The sequence below is a fragment of the Hypanus sabinus genome, chromosome 18 (genome assembly GCF_030144855.1).
Source record: "Hypanus sabinus isolate sHypSab1 chromosome 18, sHypSab1.hap1, whole genome shotgun sequence".
NCBI classification, from domain to species: domain Eukaryota; kingdom Metazoa; phylum Chordata; class Chondrichthyes; order Myliobatiformes; family Dasyatidae; genus Hypanus; species Hypanus sabinus.
Window position 1 is genome coordinate 66,255,222 of NC_082723.1, and position 22,667 is coordinate 66,277,888.

General features: G+C 43.6%; 1 protein-coding gene across 1 annotated transcript; it reads left to right on the forward strand.

Moving 5' to 3' along the window:
- Nucleotides 1-1,107: 1,107 nt before the first annotated feature.
- Nucleotides 1,108-10,256, forward strand: ran (RAN, member RAS oncogene family). The gene is made up of 7 exons (XM_059994586.1): nt 1,108-1,219; nt 1,787-1,831; nt 3,576-3,660; nt 7,132-7,257; nt 7,337-7,524; nt 8,984-9,154; nt 9,854-10,256. Exons 2-7 carry the CDS (start codon nt 1,796-1,798, stop codon nt 9,896-9,898), a joined length of 651 nt encoding a protein of 216 aa, XP_059850569.1. The 5' UTR covers nt 1,108-1,219; nt 1,787-1,795; the 3' UTR covers nt 9,899-10,256.
- Nucleotides 10,257-22,667: the final 12,411 nt, after the last annotated feature.

Below are 22,667 nucleotides of genomic sequence, written 5' to 3' on the forward strand. Positions count from 1 at the left end.
AGAAGGGAAAGGATCATGGGACAGGAGGCCTCAGGAGAAAGAAAGGTGGGGGGAGCACCAGAGGGAGATGGAGAACAGGCAAACAACTAAATATGTCAGGGATGGGGTAAGAAGGGGAGGAAGGGCATTAACGGAAGTTAGAGAAGTCAATGTTCGTGCCATCAGGTTGGAGGCTACCCAGACGGTATATAAGGTGTTGTTCCTCCAACCTGAGTGTGGCTTCATCTTGACAGTAGAGGAGGCCATGGATAGACATATCAGAATGGGAATGGGACGTGGAATTAAAATGAGTGGCCACTGGGAGATCCTGCTTTCGCTGGCGGACCGAGCATAGGTGTTCAGCGAAACGGTCTCCCAGTCTGCGTCGGGTCTCACCAATATATAAAAGGCCACACCGCGAGCACCGGACACAGTATACCACACCAGCCGACTCACAGGTGAAGTGTCGCCTCACCTGGAAGGACTGTCTGGGCCCTGAATGGTGGTGAGGGAGGAAGTGTAAGGGCAGGTGTAGCACTTGTTCCACTTACAAGGATAAGTGCCAGGAGGGAGATCGGTGGGAAGGGATGGGGGGGACGAGTGGACAAGGGAGTCGTGTAGGGAGCGATCCCTGCGGAAAGCAGAAGGGGGGGAGGGAAAGATGTGTTTGGTAGTGGGATCCCGTTGGAGGTGGCAAAAGTTACAGAAAACTTCTGATGGACTTGTGGCACGATGCGCGCCTCCCGGGAACCGACACCTGCCGCCCAGCGACCAGCGCGCATGCTCAATCCCTCTCTGCCGCCCCCCTCCCGCCCTGCCTAGTGCGCATGCTCGGTCGCGCTCTCTTCCTGCCGCACTCCCTGATGCGCGCATGTGCTCTCCTTTCCGCTGCGTCTTCCGTGGCGCGCATGCTCAGTTCCTTCACTTACCCCTTCTCGCACGACCTGAGGTGCGCCTGCTCAGACCTCACACCTATACCCCTCCTCCCCTTTCACTCCTGACAGTGGTGCGCATGATCAATCCCTCCACTTAATCCCACCCGTCCCCTTTGCCTGAGGTGCGCATGCCCTTTACTTGCGCGCCGCCGCGCCCGCCCATCCGCCCCGCTGCTGTAGTGCGCATGCTCTCTCCCGCCCCCGCGCGATCGTGAGCGCGCCGGCCTGAGGAGTCACGTGGCGCAGACGGCAAAAGGCTATTAGACGGTCGGGCGTCCATTTTGAGGGAGAGACTCTTCTGGAAGGTGGGCGCATGTGGTGGTTCAGTGTGGGATCCGGGTGGTGAGAGGCTTCGGGAGCATCGCCATCCCACCCCTCCTTCCTTTTCAGGGATACCCTGCCGGTTTAGGACCCCGACACTCGCCGTCCGGGCTCCCTCCCGGCCTCGCCGTCGCCGCTGTTTCCCGCCGACCAGGGCCCCAGCGCGCCTTCTCAGGCCTCGGCGGCCCCGCCCGACCACGGGCCTCTTTCACTCCCTCCCTTCTCGCTGCGGTAAATCTCCTCGGCTTCCCCCGGCTCCTCGAGGCCTTTCCCCGGGGCCACATGGACAAAGGCGGGAAGTGGCGGCTCCGCGGCCTACACGCACCCCGGCGGCGGGTTTCCCGCGCAGCTTCGGCGCCTCCCTCCCCCATCCCTGCTTCCCTCTTCCTTGGTGCGCGCTGTGGGTATGGGTATGCGACGGTGGGGTTGGAGAGGGCTCGGCTCAGGCCGGCGGCGACTCTTTGTCGGGGGGAGAGGGAAGCGCGGGTTCCGCTCCCATACCGGCCGCTGTCTCACCGTCTCTTCTCTCTTTCTCGCTCTCCCTCCGGCAGCTACGAACTATGGGCGAACAGGGAGAACCTCAAGTTCAGTTCAAGGTAAGGGACTTCTTTCCCTCCGGGCCTCCGGTACCCCACATGTCCCCACATCCTGTCCTGGTACCCGGTGGTCTACCTACGTCCGGGCATCATCCTGTCCCCGCCCGCCGGTGCCCGATAACTGAATTACAATACATAATAGTTAAATTAGTGCGATAATAAAAATATTGGGGTACTGTACATGAGCTTCTGTTAATGATTTGATATTTTATGTGCTCTATGGGATGTATCAGAGTCGGGGTTGATAGCACCGCGTGTTTGTTAACTTTGTGTCAGCAATATAGTGATATATGATAGGAAAAAGGAAATTACAGTTGTGTATATAATTAGTGCAAAAATAAAAATGGAGGTAATACATAATGAGCTAAAGGGTTCACGTTATTGAGGCAGAATTTTGTGCTGTATGGGATGTATCATTCAGTTTTATAATCGCAGGTATTATTAAAATTGTTAAGTAATAGTACAATGCAATAGATAATAACTGTAGATTAGTTATATACGTAATTAAGTAGTGCAAAAGAGCCAAAAATAGTAGTGTTTCGTGGGTTTGATATCCGTTCAGAAATTGGGTGGCAGAGGGGAAGAAGCTGTTCCTGACTTGTTGAGTGTGTGCTTTCATCCTGATGGCACCAGTGAGAAGAGGGTATGGAATATCCTGGATATTCTTCATGATGTTCAATGTCTGTAAGAGCATTTTCTATAGATATTTCAATCAATAATCACCTTAACAGTATCCATAATCTATCAGGTGAATACTGTATCTTATGGGATTGGAAAAAAGGTAAAATATGTGGGGATAAGTTTGATTTTAATGAAGCATTTTGTTCAGTCATAATCAGAATAACAATTTAATATCACTGGCATATGGCCTGAAATTTGTTTTGGCAGAAGTACATTGTGGTGCAAAGTAAAAATTACTATGCATTACAATAAGTGTATATAAAATTCTGCACAAGAACAACTGTTAGTGTTTATTAAATATTTAAATTAGTACAACAACAGGAAAGGAAAATATTGTGTTCATGGGTTCAATGTCCATTCAGAAATTGATGGCAGAGGGGAAGGTGTTCCTGAATCGTTGAATATATTTGTTTTCAGCATCCTGAATGCAGCAATGATGAGGGTGGGGGGAAGTCAGGATTCTGACTAGTCATGTCTTGTTCGTAGTCTGTGCTGTGACTACACATTTAAAGGTACATCTCTGGTAATGTCAGCTGCTGGGTGATTGAACCCTTCGGTGTTTTTCAGATTCTGTAATTTATAAATTCTTTGGTTTCTGATCTTACTGAGAGCAATTGAGTGGTGGCATGAGTGTGCCTGCATGTTTGATCAGTTCCTCCCTCTCCCTCCACCAAGCCTTTATACTCCACACAATCTGAAAATTGCTGCAAGATTGGATCAGTAGTTAAATTAACTAGCCAAGTAGAATACACTAACTAGGTTGGAATGATATTTCTAAAACTTTGTAGTAAACTATGGAGCGAGCTAATGGAGAAATTGAATAAAATGACCTTCCAGAAACAGTAATGAGATAGATCTTTTTGATAATTGTGAATATACTTGACTGTAGATTTGGCCTCGTTTATTCCAGAATGATGTCTGTAGTGTTAACTAGGAAGAGGAACACTTTCTGGTTAACAAGTGTAGTCAGAGCAGATTTGCTCTATAGGTTGAGACTGGTCTGTTTTCATATTGTTTAATTCTGTTTCACTAACAAAAACTGATTTCCATCACTTTTCTCCAGCTTGTACTTGTCGGAGATGGTGGCACTGGTAAAACAACTTTTGTGAAGCGCCATTTGACTGGTGAATTTGAAAAGAAGTATGTAGGTATGTATATTGACAGTACTGTTGAATTCTTTATACCCAAGCTAGTTCACAACAGCCTCTGGCAGACCTGTGTCCAATTCCATGCCTTTCTTAGGGCATGCAAGTTTTTCACTTCCTTGTAATTAAGTAATTTTTTCCCCTTAAATCTGATTCATTGCCCTTCTGGGGAGCATTCTAGATCAGTTTTTAATGTCCTAAATTCTGTCCTTTTGACCGACTGGAACAAGTGACAAGATCATTTACTCACTCTGTCTTGCTGAGCTCTTCAGTGATTTGAGCATGTGGCCATGTTACTGCTGCTCCGACAATCACAAAAGTTTCTCAGAAGCTGCTCATAGTTCCATTCTGATAAATTTAATGCCTTCACATCAGTAGTGTGCCCAAAATTTGCAGTATTCTCAATTGATGACTTCAAAGAGTATAACAGATCTATAATTTGGTTTGTGGTTTTTATTCTGCATAATAGCAGATTTCATCAACATTGTCACTGTACCAGTCTATGCTGTCCAGAAACTAGATGCCATTCTAGCTGTTTAAAAAAACAAGAGGATCTATAATAGAGCAAAAATTAGTAGGAAGTTAGAGGATTAGGAAGCTTTTAACATCAAACAGAAGGAAACTAAAAACCCCATAACGAGAAAAGATGAACTATGAAGGTATGTTAGCCAATAATATCAGAGGATGCAGTTTTTTTTAGATTACTGTATAAGGAGTAAAAGATGAGTGGATATTTGACCGCTGGAAACTGATGCTGAAGAGCTAGTAATGACAGACTAAAGTATTTTCTGTCAGTCTGCTGGAAGACACCAGCAGGATGCCAGAAATATGAGAGTCAGGGCAAAAGTGTAGTTCCTATTTATGAGGAGAAAGTGCTTGGGAAGATGAAAGGTCGATAAGTCACCTGGATCAGATGGACTGCACTTGTGGGTTCTGAAAGGTAGTGACCATTAATAATGATCTTTCAACAATCATTAGTTTTCGGAATGATAACTGAGGACTGGAAAGTTGCAGATATCACTCCAGTTTACAAGAAGAGAACGAGGCAGAGCAAAGGAAATTATGGGCCAGTTAGCCTGACTTAGTGGTTGGAAAGGTGTTGGGAGTCCATTTTTCAAGGATGGGGTTTGAGGTACTAGGAAGCATATAATAAATAGGCCAAGTAAGCATGGTTTCCTTAAGGGAAAATTTTGCCTGATGAATCTGTTGGCATTTTGAGGGAAAAGCAGACAGGATAGACAAAGAACCAATGGTATTACAAAATAGATAGTAGCATGGATAAAAGATTCACTGCTTGGCAGGAGGTGGAGTAGGAATAAAGCACACCTCTTCTGGTTGGCTGCTGGTGACTAGGGTTAGTGCACTCGGAGAGTATTGATGCAGTTTTGATCCTTTTTTTTCTAAGAAAACATGAGCCACCATTGGATTCAGAGGAGGTTTTTGAGTGATCCCAAGAATGAAAAGGTTAAAATATAAGGAGTTTTTGGCTCTGGGCCTGTACTTGCTGCTGTTTAGAAGAACAATTGGGGGGAGGGGGATCCTCACTGAAACCTACATTTTGAAAGGTCTCCGAGTGGATGTTTCCTACAGTGGGGAATCTAGGACCAGAGGGCGCAGCCTCAATAAAGGGACATATACAGTGACATGCAAAACTTTGGGCACCCCTGGTCAAAATTACTGTTACTGTAAATAGCTAAATGAGTAAAAGATGACCTGATTTCCAAAAGGCATAAAGTTAAAGATGACATTTTTTAAAATATTTACTTTTTAATGTCCATCTTTTACAATTTTAAAATAACAAAAAAGGAAAAGGGCCCAAAGCAAAAGTTTGGGCACCCTGCATGGTCAGTACTTGTAACACCCCCTCTGGCAAGTATCACAGCTTGTAAATGCTTTCTGTAGCCAGTTAAGAGTCTTTCAATTTGTTTGGGGGATTTTCACCCATTCTTCCTTGTAAAAGGCTTCTAGTTCTGTGGGATTCTTGGGCCATCTTGCACTTTTCTTTTGAGGTCTATCCATAGATTTTCGGGAGACTGAGGGCCATGGCAAAACCTTCAGCTTATGCCTCTTGAAGTAGTCCATTGTGGATTTTGAGGTGTGTTTAGGGTTGTTGCAGAAGCCATCCTCTTCATCTTCAGCTTTTTTACAGACTGTGATGTTCGCTTTCAGAATTTGCTGGTATTTTAATTGAATTCATTCTTCCCTCTACTGATGAGATGTTCCCCATGGCACTGGCTGCAACACAAGCGCAAAGCAAGATCAATCCACCCCCATGGAGAGGAGTTCCTTTCATGAAATTCTACGCCCTTTTCCCTCCAAACAGACCTTTGCTCGTTGCAGCCAAAAAGTTCTATTTTAACTTCATCAGACCACAGAACTTGTTTCCAAAATGCATCAGGCTTGATTAGATGTTCCTATGCAAACTTCTGACATGGAATTTTGCAGTGAGGATGCAGGTGTCACTGCACAGCAGAACAGTGCATCACCACTGCAGAGTCTGCTAAATCTTCCTAAGGTCTTTTGCAGTCAAATGGGGGTTTTGATTTGACTTTCTAGCAATTCTGTGAGCAGTTCTCTTGGAAAGTTTTCTTGGCCTTCGAGACCTCAACTTGATCTTCACCGTTCCTGTTAACTGCCATTTCTTAGTTAAATTACGAATGGAGGAAGTGGCTACCTGAAAATGCTTTGCTATCTTATAGCCTTCTCCTGCTTTGTGGGCATCATTTGTTTTAATTTTCAGAGTGCTAGGCAGCTGCTTAGAGGAGCCCATGGCTGCTGATTGTTGGGACAAGGTTTGAGTAGTCAGGGTATTTATAAAGCTTTGAAATTTGCATCACCTGGCTTTTCCCAACGATGACGGAACAAGTCATAGCCCTAACAGCTAATTAAGGTTTGAGACCTTGGTAAAAGTTATGAGAGCTCTAATCTCTTGGGGTGCCCAAACTTTTTCATGGTGCTCCTTTCCTTTTTTTTCACTCTTAAAATTATACAAAACAAAAGTAATACACTAGTCTTGTTTAAAATGTTGAAAAGAATGTTTCACCTTTAACTTTGACTTTTGGAGATCAGATCATCTTCTACTCAACTATTCACAGTAACATAAATTTTGACTGGGATGCCCAAACTTTTGCATGCCACTGTATTTAGTATGGTTATGAGAATTTCTTTCGTGTGACTGGAGGCTGGGTAGTGGGGATATGTAAAGTGGAGATCGATGGGTTCCTGATCAGTCAGGGCATCAAAAGTTGAGGACAGAGGTTGAGTGGGATAATAAATTAGCCATGATGAAATGGCAGAGCCCACTCGATTGAATGGCCTAATTCTGCCTCTGTCTTGTTTTATGCATTGAATTCTCTGCAAAGTCAAGCCAAGAATTGTCAATTGAAAGCCTATATGCTCATCGCATAATTGTAGGGGTGTGATGTTTTATCTCCTTGTGAATTCTGGGGTAATATTGTGCTTTTTGCTTTGCAGCAACTTTGGGAGTTGAAGTTCACCCATTAGTGTTCCATACTAACAGAGGACCTATCAAATTCAATGTGTGGGATACTGCTGGTCAAGAGAAATTTGGTGGTCTCCGGGATGGTTATTATATTCAAGGTAAGAGTTCACATTCTGTAGCTCCTGAGAGCTGTAGTTTTGAGTATCTTAGGTTCTTACTCCCTGTTTCTTTTAACAGCTCAGTGTGCCATTATCATGTTTGATGTAACCTCACGGGTGACATACAAGAATGTGCCTAACTGGCATCGAGATCTGGTGCGTGTATGTGAAAACATCCCCATCGTGCTGTGTGGCAATAAAGTTGACATTAAAGACAGAAAAGTGAAGGCAAAATCTATTGTCTTCCACAGAAAGAAGAACCTCCAGGTATACTATCCTAATGGTCTTCACTCTTGTTGGAGTTTGTTGTCTTATGTACTTCTGGGTGTTTTAATGTACCCATGTGTATTCTTCAGACATCTTTACATTTTGAGCGGGCACTTTGATTTGGAGAGGACTTGATTTAAAAAAAACTTCTTACTCTTGAACAATGTTTTTCATATCTTCAGGTAGGCTGATATATTATTGATATACAGCATGAAGCAGACCCTTTGAGCCATGCTGCCCACAACTCACCTATTAAATCCTGGCCTAATAATGGGACAATGCAAGTCTTTGTACTGTGGAAGGAAACCCATGTATGTGGTCACGGGAAGAATGTACAAACTCCCGGGGGGCATGATCCCGGGTAGCTGTTGTGCTAACCACTATGCTGGCCATTAGAATGTGGCTGTTGAGACTAAATTTTGGAAATCTATGGCAAGCTGCTGTTTTGTGGATCTATTGAGGAATGATTCTAGGTTCATAAAGATGGTTGGTGAAATCGATTGTTTCTAGTTTGCTTTTATAGGCGTAATGGAGAAAATTGGTTGTGGTATACTCGGTTCAGTTGCAGTCAGGTGCAAGCTTGGGGGTGGGGGTTGGGTAGTAGATACAGACTGAGTCATAGATAAGTACAGCTCACAGATCCTTAGCCCATGCTAGACATTTGAACTGCCTACTCCCATCGACCTGCATTTTGACCATAGCCCTCCATATGCCTCCCATCCATGTACTTGGCCAAGGTTCTCTTAGAAGTTGAGCTTCCATGCACCACTTGTGCTAGCAGCTTGTTCCACACTTTCACCACCCTTTGCAAGTTTCCCTCGTGTTCCCAGTAAACTTTTGCCCTTTGCTTTGAAAATTGGATATTGACATGTCATCTTGTTGTAAATTTAGTTTTGCAAATTGACATCAATTTGGGGGAAACATTTCAAAATTAAAAACTATGTTCTGAGGCTTTTCCATGCTGAGCGATTGCTTGGCAAACCTGTGGTCGTGACTTTACTCAGGAGTGCAGCATATGTGGTTGGATGGCCTACAACTTGGAAGGCAGGTCTGCAGTTACTTAGAATTGACAAACCAGTGCTGTTATTGAAGTTATTGAATGCTTTTGGGCGTTGGTAGGTTCTTGTGGGTTTCAGAAGGGTTATTGTCTTAGCTTTCAGTATTACCCAGTTTGGGGATCAGGACTAAAGGTTCCAGGAAACTGAGAAACGTTTGCAATTTGCTCTTGGGTGGGTGCTAGGGAGATTGTGCTTGGGCATGCTGGAATGATTTTTGTGGAAAAATTGGGGGTAGACTTTTCAAATGTGATTGTTTTTAGATGATTTGATTTAATGTTACTGTTCTTGCTCATTGACAAAGTTTATCAGAAAGGAATGGTGCAGTTTGGAGGCTGTTCATCACATTTCGAAGGTGGGGAGCTTTGCTTGCTGAACACTGATATTTGCTTGCTTCCCTGCAGTACTATGACATTTCTGCCAAAAGCAACTACAACTTTGAGAAGCCGTTCCTGTGGCTTGCCAGGAAGCTCATTGGAGATCCCAACTTGGAGTTTGTTGCTATGCCAGCCTTGGCACCACCAGAGGTTCAGATGGACCCGCAACTAGCTGCACAATATGAAGAGGATCTCAAGGTATAGTATCTCTACCCTGTACAACTTTACCATTTCCATATTTGTTGCTTACAGTACATCTGGCCTTCAAGCGCCTGCAGGAAAACAATCCTTGGGTAGTATTTAGTAACATCTGCACCCTTTGATAATACATTTACTTTGATTTTGACTGAAATAGGTTTGCCAATGAGCTGAGGTAGAACCTCTGTGCACCACTATGAAACGCCTTACAGCAATTAAGCTAATATGCCAAGACACAGAACATGGTGTGCACCTTGGCAAATTAGCTTAATTGCTGTAAGGCGTTTCATAGTGGTGCAGAAATTATATCAAAGTATTAGCCAAAACTATTTGGTTTGTAAGTAGAATTTATTAATTTCTCAATAAAATGTTGAAGCATGATCTTGGATTGATATTTTGGAGTAAAGATGTCAATTTGATAGTCAGACTTTCTTGATGTTTGTATCAGTTTTCATGGATTCAAGGTTTGTCCTAATCAGTATAAACTTATAAAAATTGCAGAAGTAATGAGTTTTGTAATGTTTTGAAATCTACAAAATGTTGATACAAAAAAAAATCCATATCCAATTTACACTATACTTTGGTGTTTAAAATTGGATGTGATTAATGGTTGGGGTTTTCTTTCCTATGTCTGAATGCAACCAGTGTCTAGTGAAATGCATTCTTATACAATGTCTGCTTTTGTTTTCCATGCACCAGATTGCTCAAGACACTGCATTACCAGATGAGGACGATGACCTGTGAATTGGTGGCTGGAGTCGAACACAGCAGCCTAGTTTTATAGGCAGCTGTCCTGTGATGCGGTGTTTGCCAGTTAATTAGAACAGCTTAAGTGCTTATAATCTTTAGGAGGCTAAAGGAGTTGAAATTGGAAGTGAATGCTGTGCGGTATGACCATACTCTTCACAATTAGATCTGTGTACTTGATACTAAAACTGTTGATAAACTGCAACATTTGAGTGTATGCATAATTTAATTTATGATACTGGTAAAATCACAATACATCGTTACAAGTTGTATGTTAATGTCATTCCTACTTTTTGTTAACCTTTTTTGTTTAGATCATACAGTTGTGATCTTAATAAAGTTGTATTCCAAATGACTCCATGAATTGTGGCATTAAAGTGCTCGGCATTACTTCCAATGTTCCGTGTTTTTAACCTGTATTTAATCTACCAACCTTAGTGGTGCTTGCAAGGTTACTTTTCCAGTGATAAGTGTATTTTTTAAAAAGTGAAAGGAATCGACATGGAGGGGTAACCTTTGTCACTGGTGGCTATAGTAACCAGCCAATCCAGTACATATTGACTTAAGCTGTTGAGGTTTTAGGATTGTCCAACAATTTCTCGAGTAATAATTGATCACTGCAGTTTTGAAATGGTTGATGCTGGAAAAATATACAGCCAATAGCAATTGCTGAAGTTTTGTTAATTGCAGAATCAGCCCTTCTAGATGTTTAAGCTCTGTTGTGAGCTCCCCACCAATTTAACCCTTTTGCCCAACTCATCTGTGCTGTGTTGCCCAAAGGACTAGTCTCATCAGTTCATAGTGCTCTAAACCTCTCATGTATGTTTAGATATACAGCACAAAATATTCTGGGCCACCCAATAACATACCAATTTAACTCTAGCCTAATTGGGACAATTTACAATAATCAGTTAATCTCATAACCTATAGGTCTTTGGACTCTGGGAGGAAATGAGCACACAAAGGAAACACACATTTTTCAGAATTGGGTTTAGTATCACGGGCATATATTATATAACCATATAACAATCACAGCACGGAAACAGGCCATCTCGGCCCTTCTAGTCCATGCCGAACTCTTAATCTCACCTAGTCCCACCTACCCACACTCAGCCCATAACCCTCCACTCCTTTCCTGTCCATATACCTATCCAATTTTACCTTAAATGGCACAACTGAACTGGCCTCTACTACTTCTACAGGAAGTTCATTCCACACAGCTATCACTCTGAGTAAAGAAATACCCCCTTGTGTTTCCCTTAAACTTCTGCCCCCTAACTCTCAAATCATGTCCTCTCGTTTGAATCTCCCCTACTCTCAATGGAAACAGCCTATTCATGCCAACTCTATCTATCCCTCAAAATTTTAAATACCTCGATCAGATCCCCTCAACCTTCTACCCCAAGAAATTTGTCTTGGGGTAGCAGTACTTTGCAATGCATAGTATATTAGAAAAAATGAATTATGTTAAGTAGTGAGGTTGTATTGATTGTCCATTCAGAAATGAAAGCATGGAAAAAGCTGTTCATTGTTTATTGTTTCTTCGGTCTCCTGTACCTCCTTCCTGATGATAGTAATGAGAACAAGGCACACCCTGGATGATGGATGCTGAGGCATCACTGCTTGTCCTGGATACTATAGAAAGACAATATATACTGTGACATACCAGGCTCCCAAGAAATAGCTATTGTTCCTTAGCTGCATTGTTAGGTTGGGCCCAGGATAGATTCTTAGACACTGACCAGGGAGGAACATATAGCGACTCCTTCGAGGTGATGCCAGAATTGAACTGAACTCTGCCACCCTAAGCTGTCATAGTATCACATTAATGGCTGCATTCCATGATACCCCATAGGTGAAGGGGTCAGAATATGACAGTTTATCTTCAGGCAGGGGTCAAAAGGGTTTGATTTTTATTGATTATTTTGGAGGGAATTGGAAGTGCAGTCGTTGGCCTCTATAGTTGCAAGGGTAACACTTTTTCTATTAGTACTGCTGCTGCAAAGACAAATTTCATGACACATGCTGGTGATACTAAACAGCAAACGTGAGAAAATCTGCAGATGCTGGAAATTCAAAAAACAAAATGCTGGTGCAAAATCACTTCCAAATCTCTTAGTATCTTTCTCTTCAGTTACTCCTGACGAAAAGTCTCGGCCGGAAACGTCGACAGTGCTCCTTATAGATGCTGCCTGACCTGTGTTCCACCAGCATTTTGTGTGTGGTGTTTGGTGATATTAAACCTAATTCTGAAACGTGTGTGCTTCTGTCTTCTCTCATAATCAGGAGTTGAATACATGCCCCCAAAAAAGTAAGTAGGATTATGGGATACAAATTACAATGGCAGATAGGGCAATATGATGGTGATAGGGGATTTCAATATGCAGGTACATTGGAAAAATCCTGTTGGAGCTGGATCCCAAGAAGACATTTGTAGAATATCTACAAAATAGCTTTTTAGGGCAGCCTGTGGGTGAGCACATTAGGGAATAGCTGTTCTGTAATGAATCAGACTTGACTAAAGAGCTTGTGAAAAAGGAACCCTTGATTGTATTCATCCTGCAGTTAGGGAGAAGATCAAATAAGGTGTATCAATATTACAGTGAAGTAAAAGAGAGGGGCTGGCTAAAGTTGATTGGAAGGGAACACTAACAAAGATGATGGCTGGAGTTTCTGGGAGCAATTCAGAAGGTGGAGGATAGATAAATACCAAAAAAAAGGATGACAGCTGTGGCTGATGAGGGAAGTTAAAGATGGCATAAGAGCTCAAGAGGGCATATAAATGGCAAAAAATAGAGGGAAGTAAGAGGATTGGGAGGCTTTTAAAAACCAGTGGAAGGCAACTAATGCCAGAAGGAGAGAGAAGATGAAATATGAAAGTAAGCTAGAGAGTAATATCAGGATACCAAAAGGTTTTTTGAAATGTATAAATAGTAAAAGGCAAGGGTGGATATCAAAATGATGATGGAGAGGTAGTTAACACGGATAACAAAGTGGTTGTGTCAGTATTCATTATGGAAGTCGTCAGCAGTATGCCAGAAACTAGTGTTGGGACAGAAAGTGAGTTGTTTTGCTATCTGTTACTAAAGAGAAGGCATTTGGATTGGGAGAATGGGTAAAGAAATAGCAGATAGAATATAATGCATGGCTTGTACATTGTAGAAGGAATCAATGTGTATTTGGTGTTGACGTAGCATAGAACAGTACTGCACAGAAATGGATTCTTTGGCCCACAGTGTTGTGCTGAACCAATTAAATTACTGATCAGTGGTTCAAAGGTTCATGTACTATCAAAGCATATATGCATATACAACTCTGAAATTTTGTCTTCTCCGGATAGCCACAAAGCAAATCATGAAAGTCATTCTGCGGGGAACATCAAACCCATCTCACCCCCTTCACAAAAGAACAGCATCCTGATCAAAACCCCCTTCTATGGCATAAGATGGAACAGGAACAGGAACATTGACCCCAAAATAACCCCTCCCCCACACAAATACTAACAGATCATCAACCCCCAAACACCTTCCTCTCATACAACAAAACAGAAAAGGAATGGGTGATTAAGAAAGCACAGAAAATAACAGAAGTGTGATACCATCCTCTGTTATTGCTGACATCCATTGAAAGAGACACCACGTGAGCGTAGAGGCCTGCCACAGTGACCCACAGCAATAGGCCACTCATAGAAACTAACAGCAGCCATCAAAAGACAGTTGGCTCTGAACTCATGCTCGCTATCCACATTGGCTTTGATGTCTCATTTTTCTTTGACACTTTAACTGGCGAAATGAAGTATTGGCCTGTGCTCACTTCCCAGGATCTTCTTGGAGACAGCAAAGCGCTAGGTCACCTAAACGTCTCCAAAGAGTAAATCGCAGGCTCAAACACATTTAAAGTGAAAAACAGACGTATGAGAAGTTCAATGGCTGCACTTACTATCAGAGAATGTATACAGTATACAACCTGAAATTCCTACTCTTCACAGACATTAATGAAAACAGAAGAGTACCACAAAGAATGAAAGTGGTAAATATTAGAACCCTTAAGTCCGCTCTCTGTCCTCCCACACACAAGCAACAGCAAAGCATCAACCCTCCCTTCCACTTACTCCAGCAGAAAGCACAAGGACCCACAACCAGCCAAGCAAGCAGTTACAAAGCCCCCAAAGAGAGACCATGATCTGCAGTCCAACAAAAACTAATTGTTCACCTGACAATTTGGCATGCCATAGGCTGTCTGTCCCTAATAAAGGGGGCAGAGAGGTGTCACCACAGCAAAAACAAATAACCTGCTGTTTTACGATGTTAAAGTCTGCCTCATCACTTTTATTCCAAACTCTTCGACTGGGAGTCAGCAGCAAACTTGCCCTCACCATTGAGAGAGAGTGATTCCCTGATCTGTTGTGGTGGTGTTCACTTTCTCTCATGACACTCTAGTCAGCGACACTGGCATGGAATCCACAGGGCTTGCTCCACACGTCTTCCACAGTGCATCCTTAGTATTTTGAAAAATGGCCGGCCAGTGAGCCATGGGGTTAGGAAGCACTGCAGTTTGCGTAGATCATGGACTCTGACAGAACCACATCCACCTTGAAAAGGAAAACAAATGACATTAAAGGAAAGAAATTCAGCTGTTTTGCAGATGAGCTCAAAGAAGCCTGTCAAATGGCTAACTGATCTGCCTACACACTTCCATTTTCCTCACATTCATGTGCCTATCTAAATATCTGTTGTTAATGTATCTACCTCTACAGTACCACCACAAATTTACTCACCCTAAATGGTACATCTTTGGAATGTACCGTGGAGAGCATTCTGTCTGCATTACCATCTCCTTTCAGCTACTGCCCAGAATTGGAAACAGTTGTAAACTCAGCCAGCTCCATCATGGGCACCAGCATCCAGGGCATCTTCAAGGAGTGACGCCTTAAAGAGGTGGCATCCATTATTAAGGACCTCCATCACTCTGGACCATCATTGCTGCCATGAAGGAGGAGGTACAGGAGCCTGAAGACACACACTCAACGATTCAGGAACAGCTTCTTCCCCTCCGCCATCGGGGAGGAGGTACAGGAGCCTGAAGACACACACTCAGTGATTCAGGAACAGCTTCTTCCCCTCTGCCATCAGGGAGGAGGTACAGGAGCCTGAAGACACACACTCAACGATTCAGGAACAGCTTCTTCCCCTCTGCCATCGGGGAGGAGGTGCAGGAGCCTGAAGACACACACTCGACGATTCAGGAACAGCTTCTTCCCCTCTGCCATCGGGGAGGAGGTACAGGAGCCTGAAGACACACACTCGACGATTCAGGAACAGCTTCTTCTCCTCTGCCATCAGGGAGGAGGTACAGGAGCCTGAAGACACACACTCAGCGATTCAGGAACAGCTTCATCCTCTACCATCAGATTTCTGAATGGACCCATGAATACTACCTCACAACATCTTTTCTCCTTTTGCACTATTTATTTAACTTTTAAATATATAAAATATATACTGTATACTGTAATCCACAGTTTTTTATTATCTTGTACTGCTGCTGCATAACAACAAATTTCATGGACATTTGCCAGTGATATTAAATCTGATTCTGATTCTGAAGCTGGAACACCCGGATGAAACGCACACAGTACACAGGGAGGATGTACAAACTCCTTACAGACAGTGGCAGAAGTTGGATGCCGATCACTGGCGCTGATCCAGTGTGCTGGAATGGGGTGTTGTGTAAAATTAGACTACCATCAGGCGGGGGTACAGGAGCCGTAGGTGCCACACCACCGAAGTTCAAAGTAAATTTATTATCAAAGTACATATATGTCACCATGTACAAATGTGAGATTCATTCTCTTGCGGCCATTCACAGTAAACGCAAAGAAATGCAATAGAATCAGCGAAAGACCACACCCAACAAGATGGACAACCAATGCGCAAAGTACAGGAACCTATGCAGATGCAAAATCAATAGATAAATAACACCGAGAACATGAGATGAAGAGTCCTTGAAAATGAATCCATCTGCTCTGTAATCTGTTCAGAGTTGAGGTGAGTGAAGTTATCCATGCTGGTTCAGGAGCCTGATGGTTGAGGGGTAATAACTGTTCCTGAACCTGGTGGTGTGGGACCCTAGGCTCAGTTCAGAGTTGTGGTGAGTGAAGTTATCCACGCCGGTTCAGGAGTCTGATGGTTAATAATTGTCCCTGAACCTCATGGTATGAGTTCTGAGGCTCCTGTACCACCTTCCTGGTGGCAGCAGTGAGAAGGAGCATGTCTTGGGCTGTGGGCTTCCTTGGTGATTGATGCTGCTTTCTTGTGGCAGCTTTTCATGTAGAAGTGGGGAGGTCTTTTCCTGTGATAGACTGGGCTGTATCAACTACTTTTGTAGGATTTTCCATTCAAGGGTGGTGGTGTTCCCATAACAAGCTGTGATTCTACCCGTCAATATACTCTCCACCACACATCGCTCCTGCACCAGGATGGGAGATCAACAGCTCGCTGTTCAATGTTACCGCGTTGTTTCTCTGAGCCCCTGACTCAACGATCAGCAGACTCTCACTCACTATCAAAACAGAGAAAGAGGATTGGTTGAGTGCAGGGGCCTTCTCCCTACAGCAGCACACACCACTTGCCATCTCGATGTTTCTTTCAGTCTTCTGCAATGTCGGGTTGACCACGGGGCAGCAACCCAAAGGCACATATCTTCTGGGCTGTAGATAGAGGTATCGTATGGCCAGGGCACCCAGAGTGAGAACCATAACTGGAGCTGCAGCTGTAGATCAGGGACTCCGATAAGAGCCCAGCCACCTTGAAAAGAAAAGACATGAAATGAGAAGAATAAACTGTTGCACGGTTAATATGCGAGGAGCGTTTGATGGCTCTGGGCCTGTACTCACCAGAGTTTAGAAGAATGAGGGAGAGATCTCATTGAAATCTGTCGAATATTGAAAGGCCTTGATAGAGTGGATATGAAGAGGACGTTTCCTATAGTGAGGGAGTCTAGGACCAGAGGTCACAGATAGAGTGGATGTGGAGAGGATGTTTCCTATGGTGGGGGAGTCTAGGACCAGAGGACACAGATAGAGTGGATGTGGAGAGGATGTTTCCTATGGTGGGGGAGTCTAGGACCAGAGGACACAGATAGAGTGGATGTGGAGAGGATGTTTCCTATAGCGGGGGAGTCTAGGACCAGAGGACACAGACAGAGTGGATGTGGAGAGGATGTTTCCTATAGCGGGGGAGTCTAGGACCAGAGGATACAGATAGAGTGGATGTGGAGAGGATGTTTCCTATAGCGGGGGAGTCTAGGACCAGAGGACACAGATAGAGTGGATGTGGAGAGGATGTTTCCTATATTGGGGGAGTCTAGGACCAGAGGACACAGATAGAGTGGATGTGGAGAGGATGTTTCCTATAGCGGGGGAGTCTAGGACCAGAGGACACAGATAGAGTGGATGTGGAGAGGATGTTTCCTATAGCGGTGGAGTCTAGGACCAGAGGACACAGATAGAGTGGATGTGGAGAGGATGTTTCCTATAGTGGGGGAGTCTGGGACCAGAGGACACAGATAGAGTGGATGTGGAGAGGATGTTTCCTATAGCGGTGGAGTCTAGGACCAGAGGACACAGATAGAGTGGATGTGGAGAGGATGTTTCCTACAGTGGGGGAGTCTCGGACCAGAGGACACAGATAGAGTGGATGTGGAGAGGATGTTTCCTATAGTGGGGGAGTCTAGGACCAGAGGACACAGATAGAGTGGATGTGGAGAGGATGTTTCCTACAGTGGGGGAGTCTCGGACCAGAGGACACAGATAGAGTGGATGTGGAGAGGATGTTTCCTATAGTGAGGGAGTCTAGGACCAGAGGGGATAGCCTCAGAATAGAGCGATATCCACTTAGAACAGAACTCAGGTGAAATTACTTTAGCTAGAGGGTGGTGAATCTGTGCCATTCATTTCCACAGATAGAATCAAGTTAATAGGTATATTTAGATTAGGTTCTAGATTCGTAAATTATGGGGGAGAAGGCCGAAGAATAGTGTTGAAGAGGGATAATCGATCAGCCACGATGGAATGACAGAACAACTTGATGGGCTGAATGGCCTAATCTGCTCCAAAGTTAAGTTTACACCAGACACTTGTCTCAACCCCTCAGTGGATTCTATCAACTCAAGTCAAGTCGAGTCAAGTTTATTGTCATTTAACTATATATACTGGCAAACAAGACAACATTTCTCTGGACCAGGGTGTAAAAAACACAGTGGTACATATAGCACACATATAACTTAGGAAAGTAAAAATTAGATCCACAAATTAATTGCACATAGATAAAGTAAAGGGCATAAGTTAAATATTGCAAGGTAAGGAACAGATTAGGCAGTGACACTTTGAATGCAATGCACTCAGAGTTCAGAAGCTCGATGGCCCAAGGGTAGAAACTGATTCGCATCTTGGCTGTTCCTGCGCATTACAGGCCCTTTGGCCCACAGTGCTGTACCGAACATGGAACTCACTCTAGAAGCTGCCGGGAATTACTCCACTGCATGGCCCTCCAGTTTCTATCCGGGACTCGCACGGGTGACTCCAATGAAAACTGAGAGGGTGCTATCAGCACAGCGAAGGAAGCCCTGGACATCGCCAAGACCAAGGCCGGAGTTTACGAAGGACAGTCAGATATGGAGGACCTTCATTGCTGGCGTAAGGGGTAGTAGGTATGTACGTGGAAGCATACAGTGAAGCGTATCATTTGCATTAACAATCAACACGACCTGACCACGTTCCTTTCTCGTGACAGTGCTCCATGTAAATATGCCTGGTGGTGGTGAGAGCTTTACCGATGATGGACTGGGCTGCATCCACCATTTCTGTAGACTTTTCCATTCCTGAGCATTAGTGTTTCCGTACCAGGCTGTGATGCAGCCAGTTAGGACACTCCTGGCTGTAAAAGGTTTTAAATGACATGCCAAATCTGGGCGAACTTTGAAGAAAGTAGAGCAGTGTATGTGTGCTCCCTTTGTAGATGTTTAGAGAACTCAGATTCCTTACACGAATAAAGAAGTCAAACAGAGGGACTTGGGGTTAGGAGGAGTCAGGCATTCACTCTCCCTCCCATCACACAGGCCATGGAGATGGTGTTGGAAAGTAGACAGGTATCTGGTCTCTGGTCAGCTTGATGGCAGTGGGAGCATTGTCAATAATACCTTCCATCCATCCAACAATCTCTTCGACGCCTCCTCCCCATAATCTGGAAGGAAAGACATCCTGGCTGTAGAGGAAGTGCAGTGTAGATTCACGAGGTTAATTCCTGGGATGTCTGGACTGTCTTACGCAGAGAGGTTAGAGAGACTGGGCTTGTACACGCTGGAATTAAGGAGTTTGAGAGGGGATCTGATTGAAACATATAAGATTATTAAGGGATTGGACAAGATAGAGGCAGGAAATATGTTCCAGATGCTGGGAGAGTCCAGTACCAGAAGGCATGGTTTGAGAATGAGGGGTAGGTCATTTAGGACAGAGTTAAGGAAAAACTTCTTCTCCCAGGGAGTTGTGGGGGTCTGGAATGCACTGCCTCAGAAGGCAGTGGAGGCCAATTCTCCGGATGCTTTCAAGAAGGAGCTAGATAGGTATCTTATGGACAGGGGAATCAGGGGATATGGGGACAAGGAGGAACCGGGTATTGATAGTAGTTGATCAGCCATGATCTCAAAATGGTGGTGCAGGCTCAAAGGGCCGAATGGTCTACTTCTGCGCCTGTTGTCTGTTGTCTATTATCAGGCAGGAGGTACCATAGCATTAGGCCAGGAACTAGTAGGAGGAGAAACAGCTTATTCTCCAGGATGTGGGACTACTGAACTCCCAGGTCTCATCACGTATGAAAGCATCAGTAACGTTATACAGTTTACTTTGTTAACTTGTGTCGTAAATACATCTTAATATTTGTTAATTTATTGATGGTAAAATTACTTTATCTGTTATGTTTGTAAGCAACACACTCAAAAAGCTGGAGGAACTCAGCGGGTCAGGGAGCATCTATGGAAATGAGCGAACAGTCGCCATTTGGGGCTGAGACCCTTCTTCAGGAATGCAAAGGAAGGGGGAAGATGCCAGAATAAAAAGGTGGGGGAAGGGGAAGGAAGACAATCTAGAAGGTCATAGGTGAAATCAGGAGGATGGGGGAGGGGGGAATGAAGTATGAAGACTGGAGAAGAAAGGTTCTGATGGGGAGGAAAGTGGATTATGGGAGAAAGTAGAAGATTGATTAGGGACTGTGTGTGTAGACCTCCGTTAGTCTCGATAGACCATGGATTTGCGCCTTGGGAAGTTTCCAGGGCGCAAGCCTGGGCAGGGTTTCTTTTATGGAAGACCAAGTTGCAGGTGTCCCCTCTCCACGCCACCGATGTTGTCCAAGGGAAGGGCGTTAGAATTTGGGGCTGTGTATGGGACTATCTTCGGGTTTTTCAGATTAGCCCCACAGCGGCCAGGCCAGGAGTTCCACCGCGGGCATTTCCAAATAGGGGAATAGTTTTGACATTACTGGGGGATAGGCAGGATCTTGTGGGTGGTGAGAGGGGGGTCTGGTCATTTACGACACCCGTATTTTTCCTCTTGCCCGTCATTACCGACGGTTCCAAAGACCCAATTAGTAATCAGGTGGGCTCAGGGATATTTATCCCACGTTGAGCTGGGGAAAAGGCTGACGGATGGGCTGTCTATCTACACGGCAGCATTAGTCTGCAAAGGATTGACCAAGTTCAGCCAGGCAGGGTCGTGATCTGCTCAGACCCTGCCTCACCTCGGTGCAGTAGACTTTAGAATTACAGTGTTCAAGGAGACCTGATCTGTTGATGGAAGTGTCTTATTTCATCTTTCAATCTTTTTATTGATTTTCAAATAAGGAATATACAAATCACAGGAGGAGTTTAGCAAACAGGTAACATAAAAGACATATGAACAGCAATAAAAAACCAGAAAATATATAATGTCAAGATCAGATAGGTAAAATATTACGCTGTTATGTATAAAATCGTCCAAAAAAAAAACAACTCATAGCAATCATAAAAAGAAAGATTGGAAATTTTATTTGATGAAGGAAAAAAAAACCCACTAACTAACTAAGATGAAAGAAAAGAGAAAGAAAAAAGAAAGGAAAAGAAAGATTGGGCAGCCCAATTGAGGATAAAATTTAAAAAAAGAGAGAGAGGGGAAAAAAATCCTTCAGTCATCTCCGAGCCTTCATGGATGAGGATTTTCCGAAAAGAGTAAAGAGAAATAAATAAATAAATAAATAAAAATCATGTGAAAATATTGAATAAAGGGTTGTCAGACTTGTTCAAAATTAAAGGATGTATCAAATGTCCGGCTTCTAATTTTCTCCAAGCTTAAACATGACATGATGGAGGAGAGCCAGTAGAAAACAGTAGGCGGGTTAGATTCTTTCCAGTGCAGCAAAATAGCTCTCCTAGCCAGTCAAGTGGAAAAAGCTGTCACATGTTGGGCTGAAGCAGACACTTTGCTTGCTTCCTCTGGAAAAATCCCAACAATTGCTGTAAGTGAATTAGGTTGAACGTCCACATCTATAACTTTAGATAATATTCCAAACACATCCCTCCAAAATTTGTTTAAGCTTACACATGACCAAAACATACGGGTTAGAGTAGCCACTTCTGCGTTACATCTGTCACAAATAGGGCTTATGTTAGGAAAAATAAGTGCCAATTTATCTTTGGACTTGTGTACTATCTTAAACTGAATTAAGATATGGCGTGAGCAGATCAATGAATTATTAACTAAATAATAGATTTTACTCCATTGATTGTCTGAAAGTGAATGTTGAAGTTCTACTTCTCAGATGCGTTGGACCTTATCATTAGACAACATGCGAGCATTCATTAACTGTTTATAAATGATAGCTATTAATCGTTTTTGAAAAGGTTTAAGCTGAAAAATAACATAAGCCAAATTTGAAGAGCAGGCCAAGGGGTAATTTGGTAAAAGAAAATCATGTAAAAAATTCCTAACCTGTAATTACCTGAAAAAAAGTGTATTAGTGATATCGTATTTATCCATTAACTGTGAAAAGGACATTAAATAGTGCTGTAAAAACAAATCTAAAAACGTTTTTATACCCTTAATTTTCCATGTTAAAAAAGCCTTATCCAAAGTTGATGGCTTAAAAGAGAAATTAGAATAAATATTACTAGAAAGTAGAAAATCTTTTAATTCAAGAAAATCTACGAAACTGAAAACAAATTTTTAAAAAAGTATGTTTAATAATAAGATTGAGAGCTTGTCTACCTATTGTGGAGAGCGAAAACGGAAAGGGAGCTCCTAATAAAGAAGCTAATGAAAACCCCGTTACTGAATTGCCCCCAAACAGTGACCACGAAGGGCAATCCTGGGCATCTCTGTAATAAATCCAAAAAGTAACATTGTGGGGACCCACTTCCAGCGCAGGCGAACCGACAGCAGCCACGCCCCCTGACATCATTTCCGCCCGGTGGGGGGGGTTTAAATACCAGCCGCGAAGTTTGAATGAACTAGTCTGGAAACGACTTGCCGACTGTGTGTTGTCTCTAGCTCTGTGTGTAGCACATCGCCACCCTGGTGACCCCGACGGTCCAAACGGGATTCGGACCAAAGATGACCAACTCTTCATCTGTTCACGCAGTTTCGCTCGAACTGCCAACTCTCTGGATGCTGCGACCAAGCAGAAGCCCAGTTCCAGATTCAGCAGATACCCTCTGATTCCACGTGTTACTCCCACGTGGTGAG

What these genes read in the sequence shown, in the direction of transcription:
- ran (XM_059994586.1), top strand. Translation starts at nt 1,796, where the DNA reads ATGGGCGAACAGGGAGAACCTCAAGTTCAGTTCAAG. An exon ending in AACCTCAAGTTCAGTTCAAG is followed by an intron (nt 1,832 to 3,575) that starts GTAAGGGACTTC and finishes ACTTTTCTCCAG; the next exon opens with CTTGTACTTGTCGGAGATGG. An exon ending in ACAGAAAGAAGAACCTCCAG is followed by an intron (nt 7,525 to 8,983) that starts GTATACTATCCT and finishes GCTTCCCTGCAG; the next exon opens with TACTATGACATTTCTGCCAA.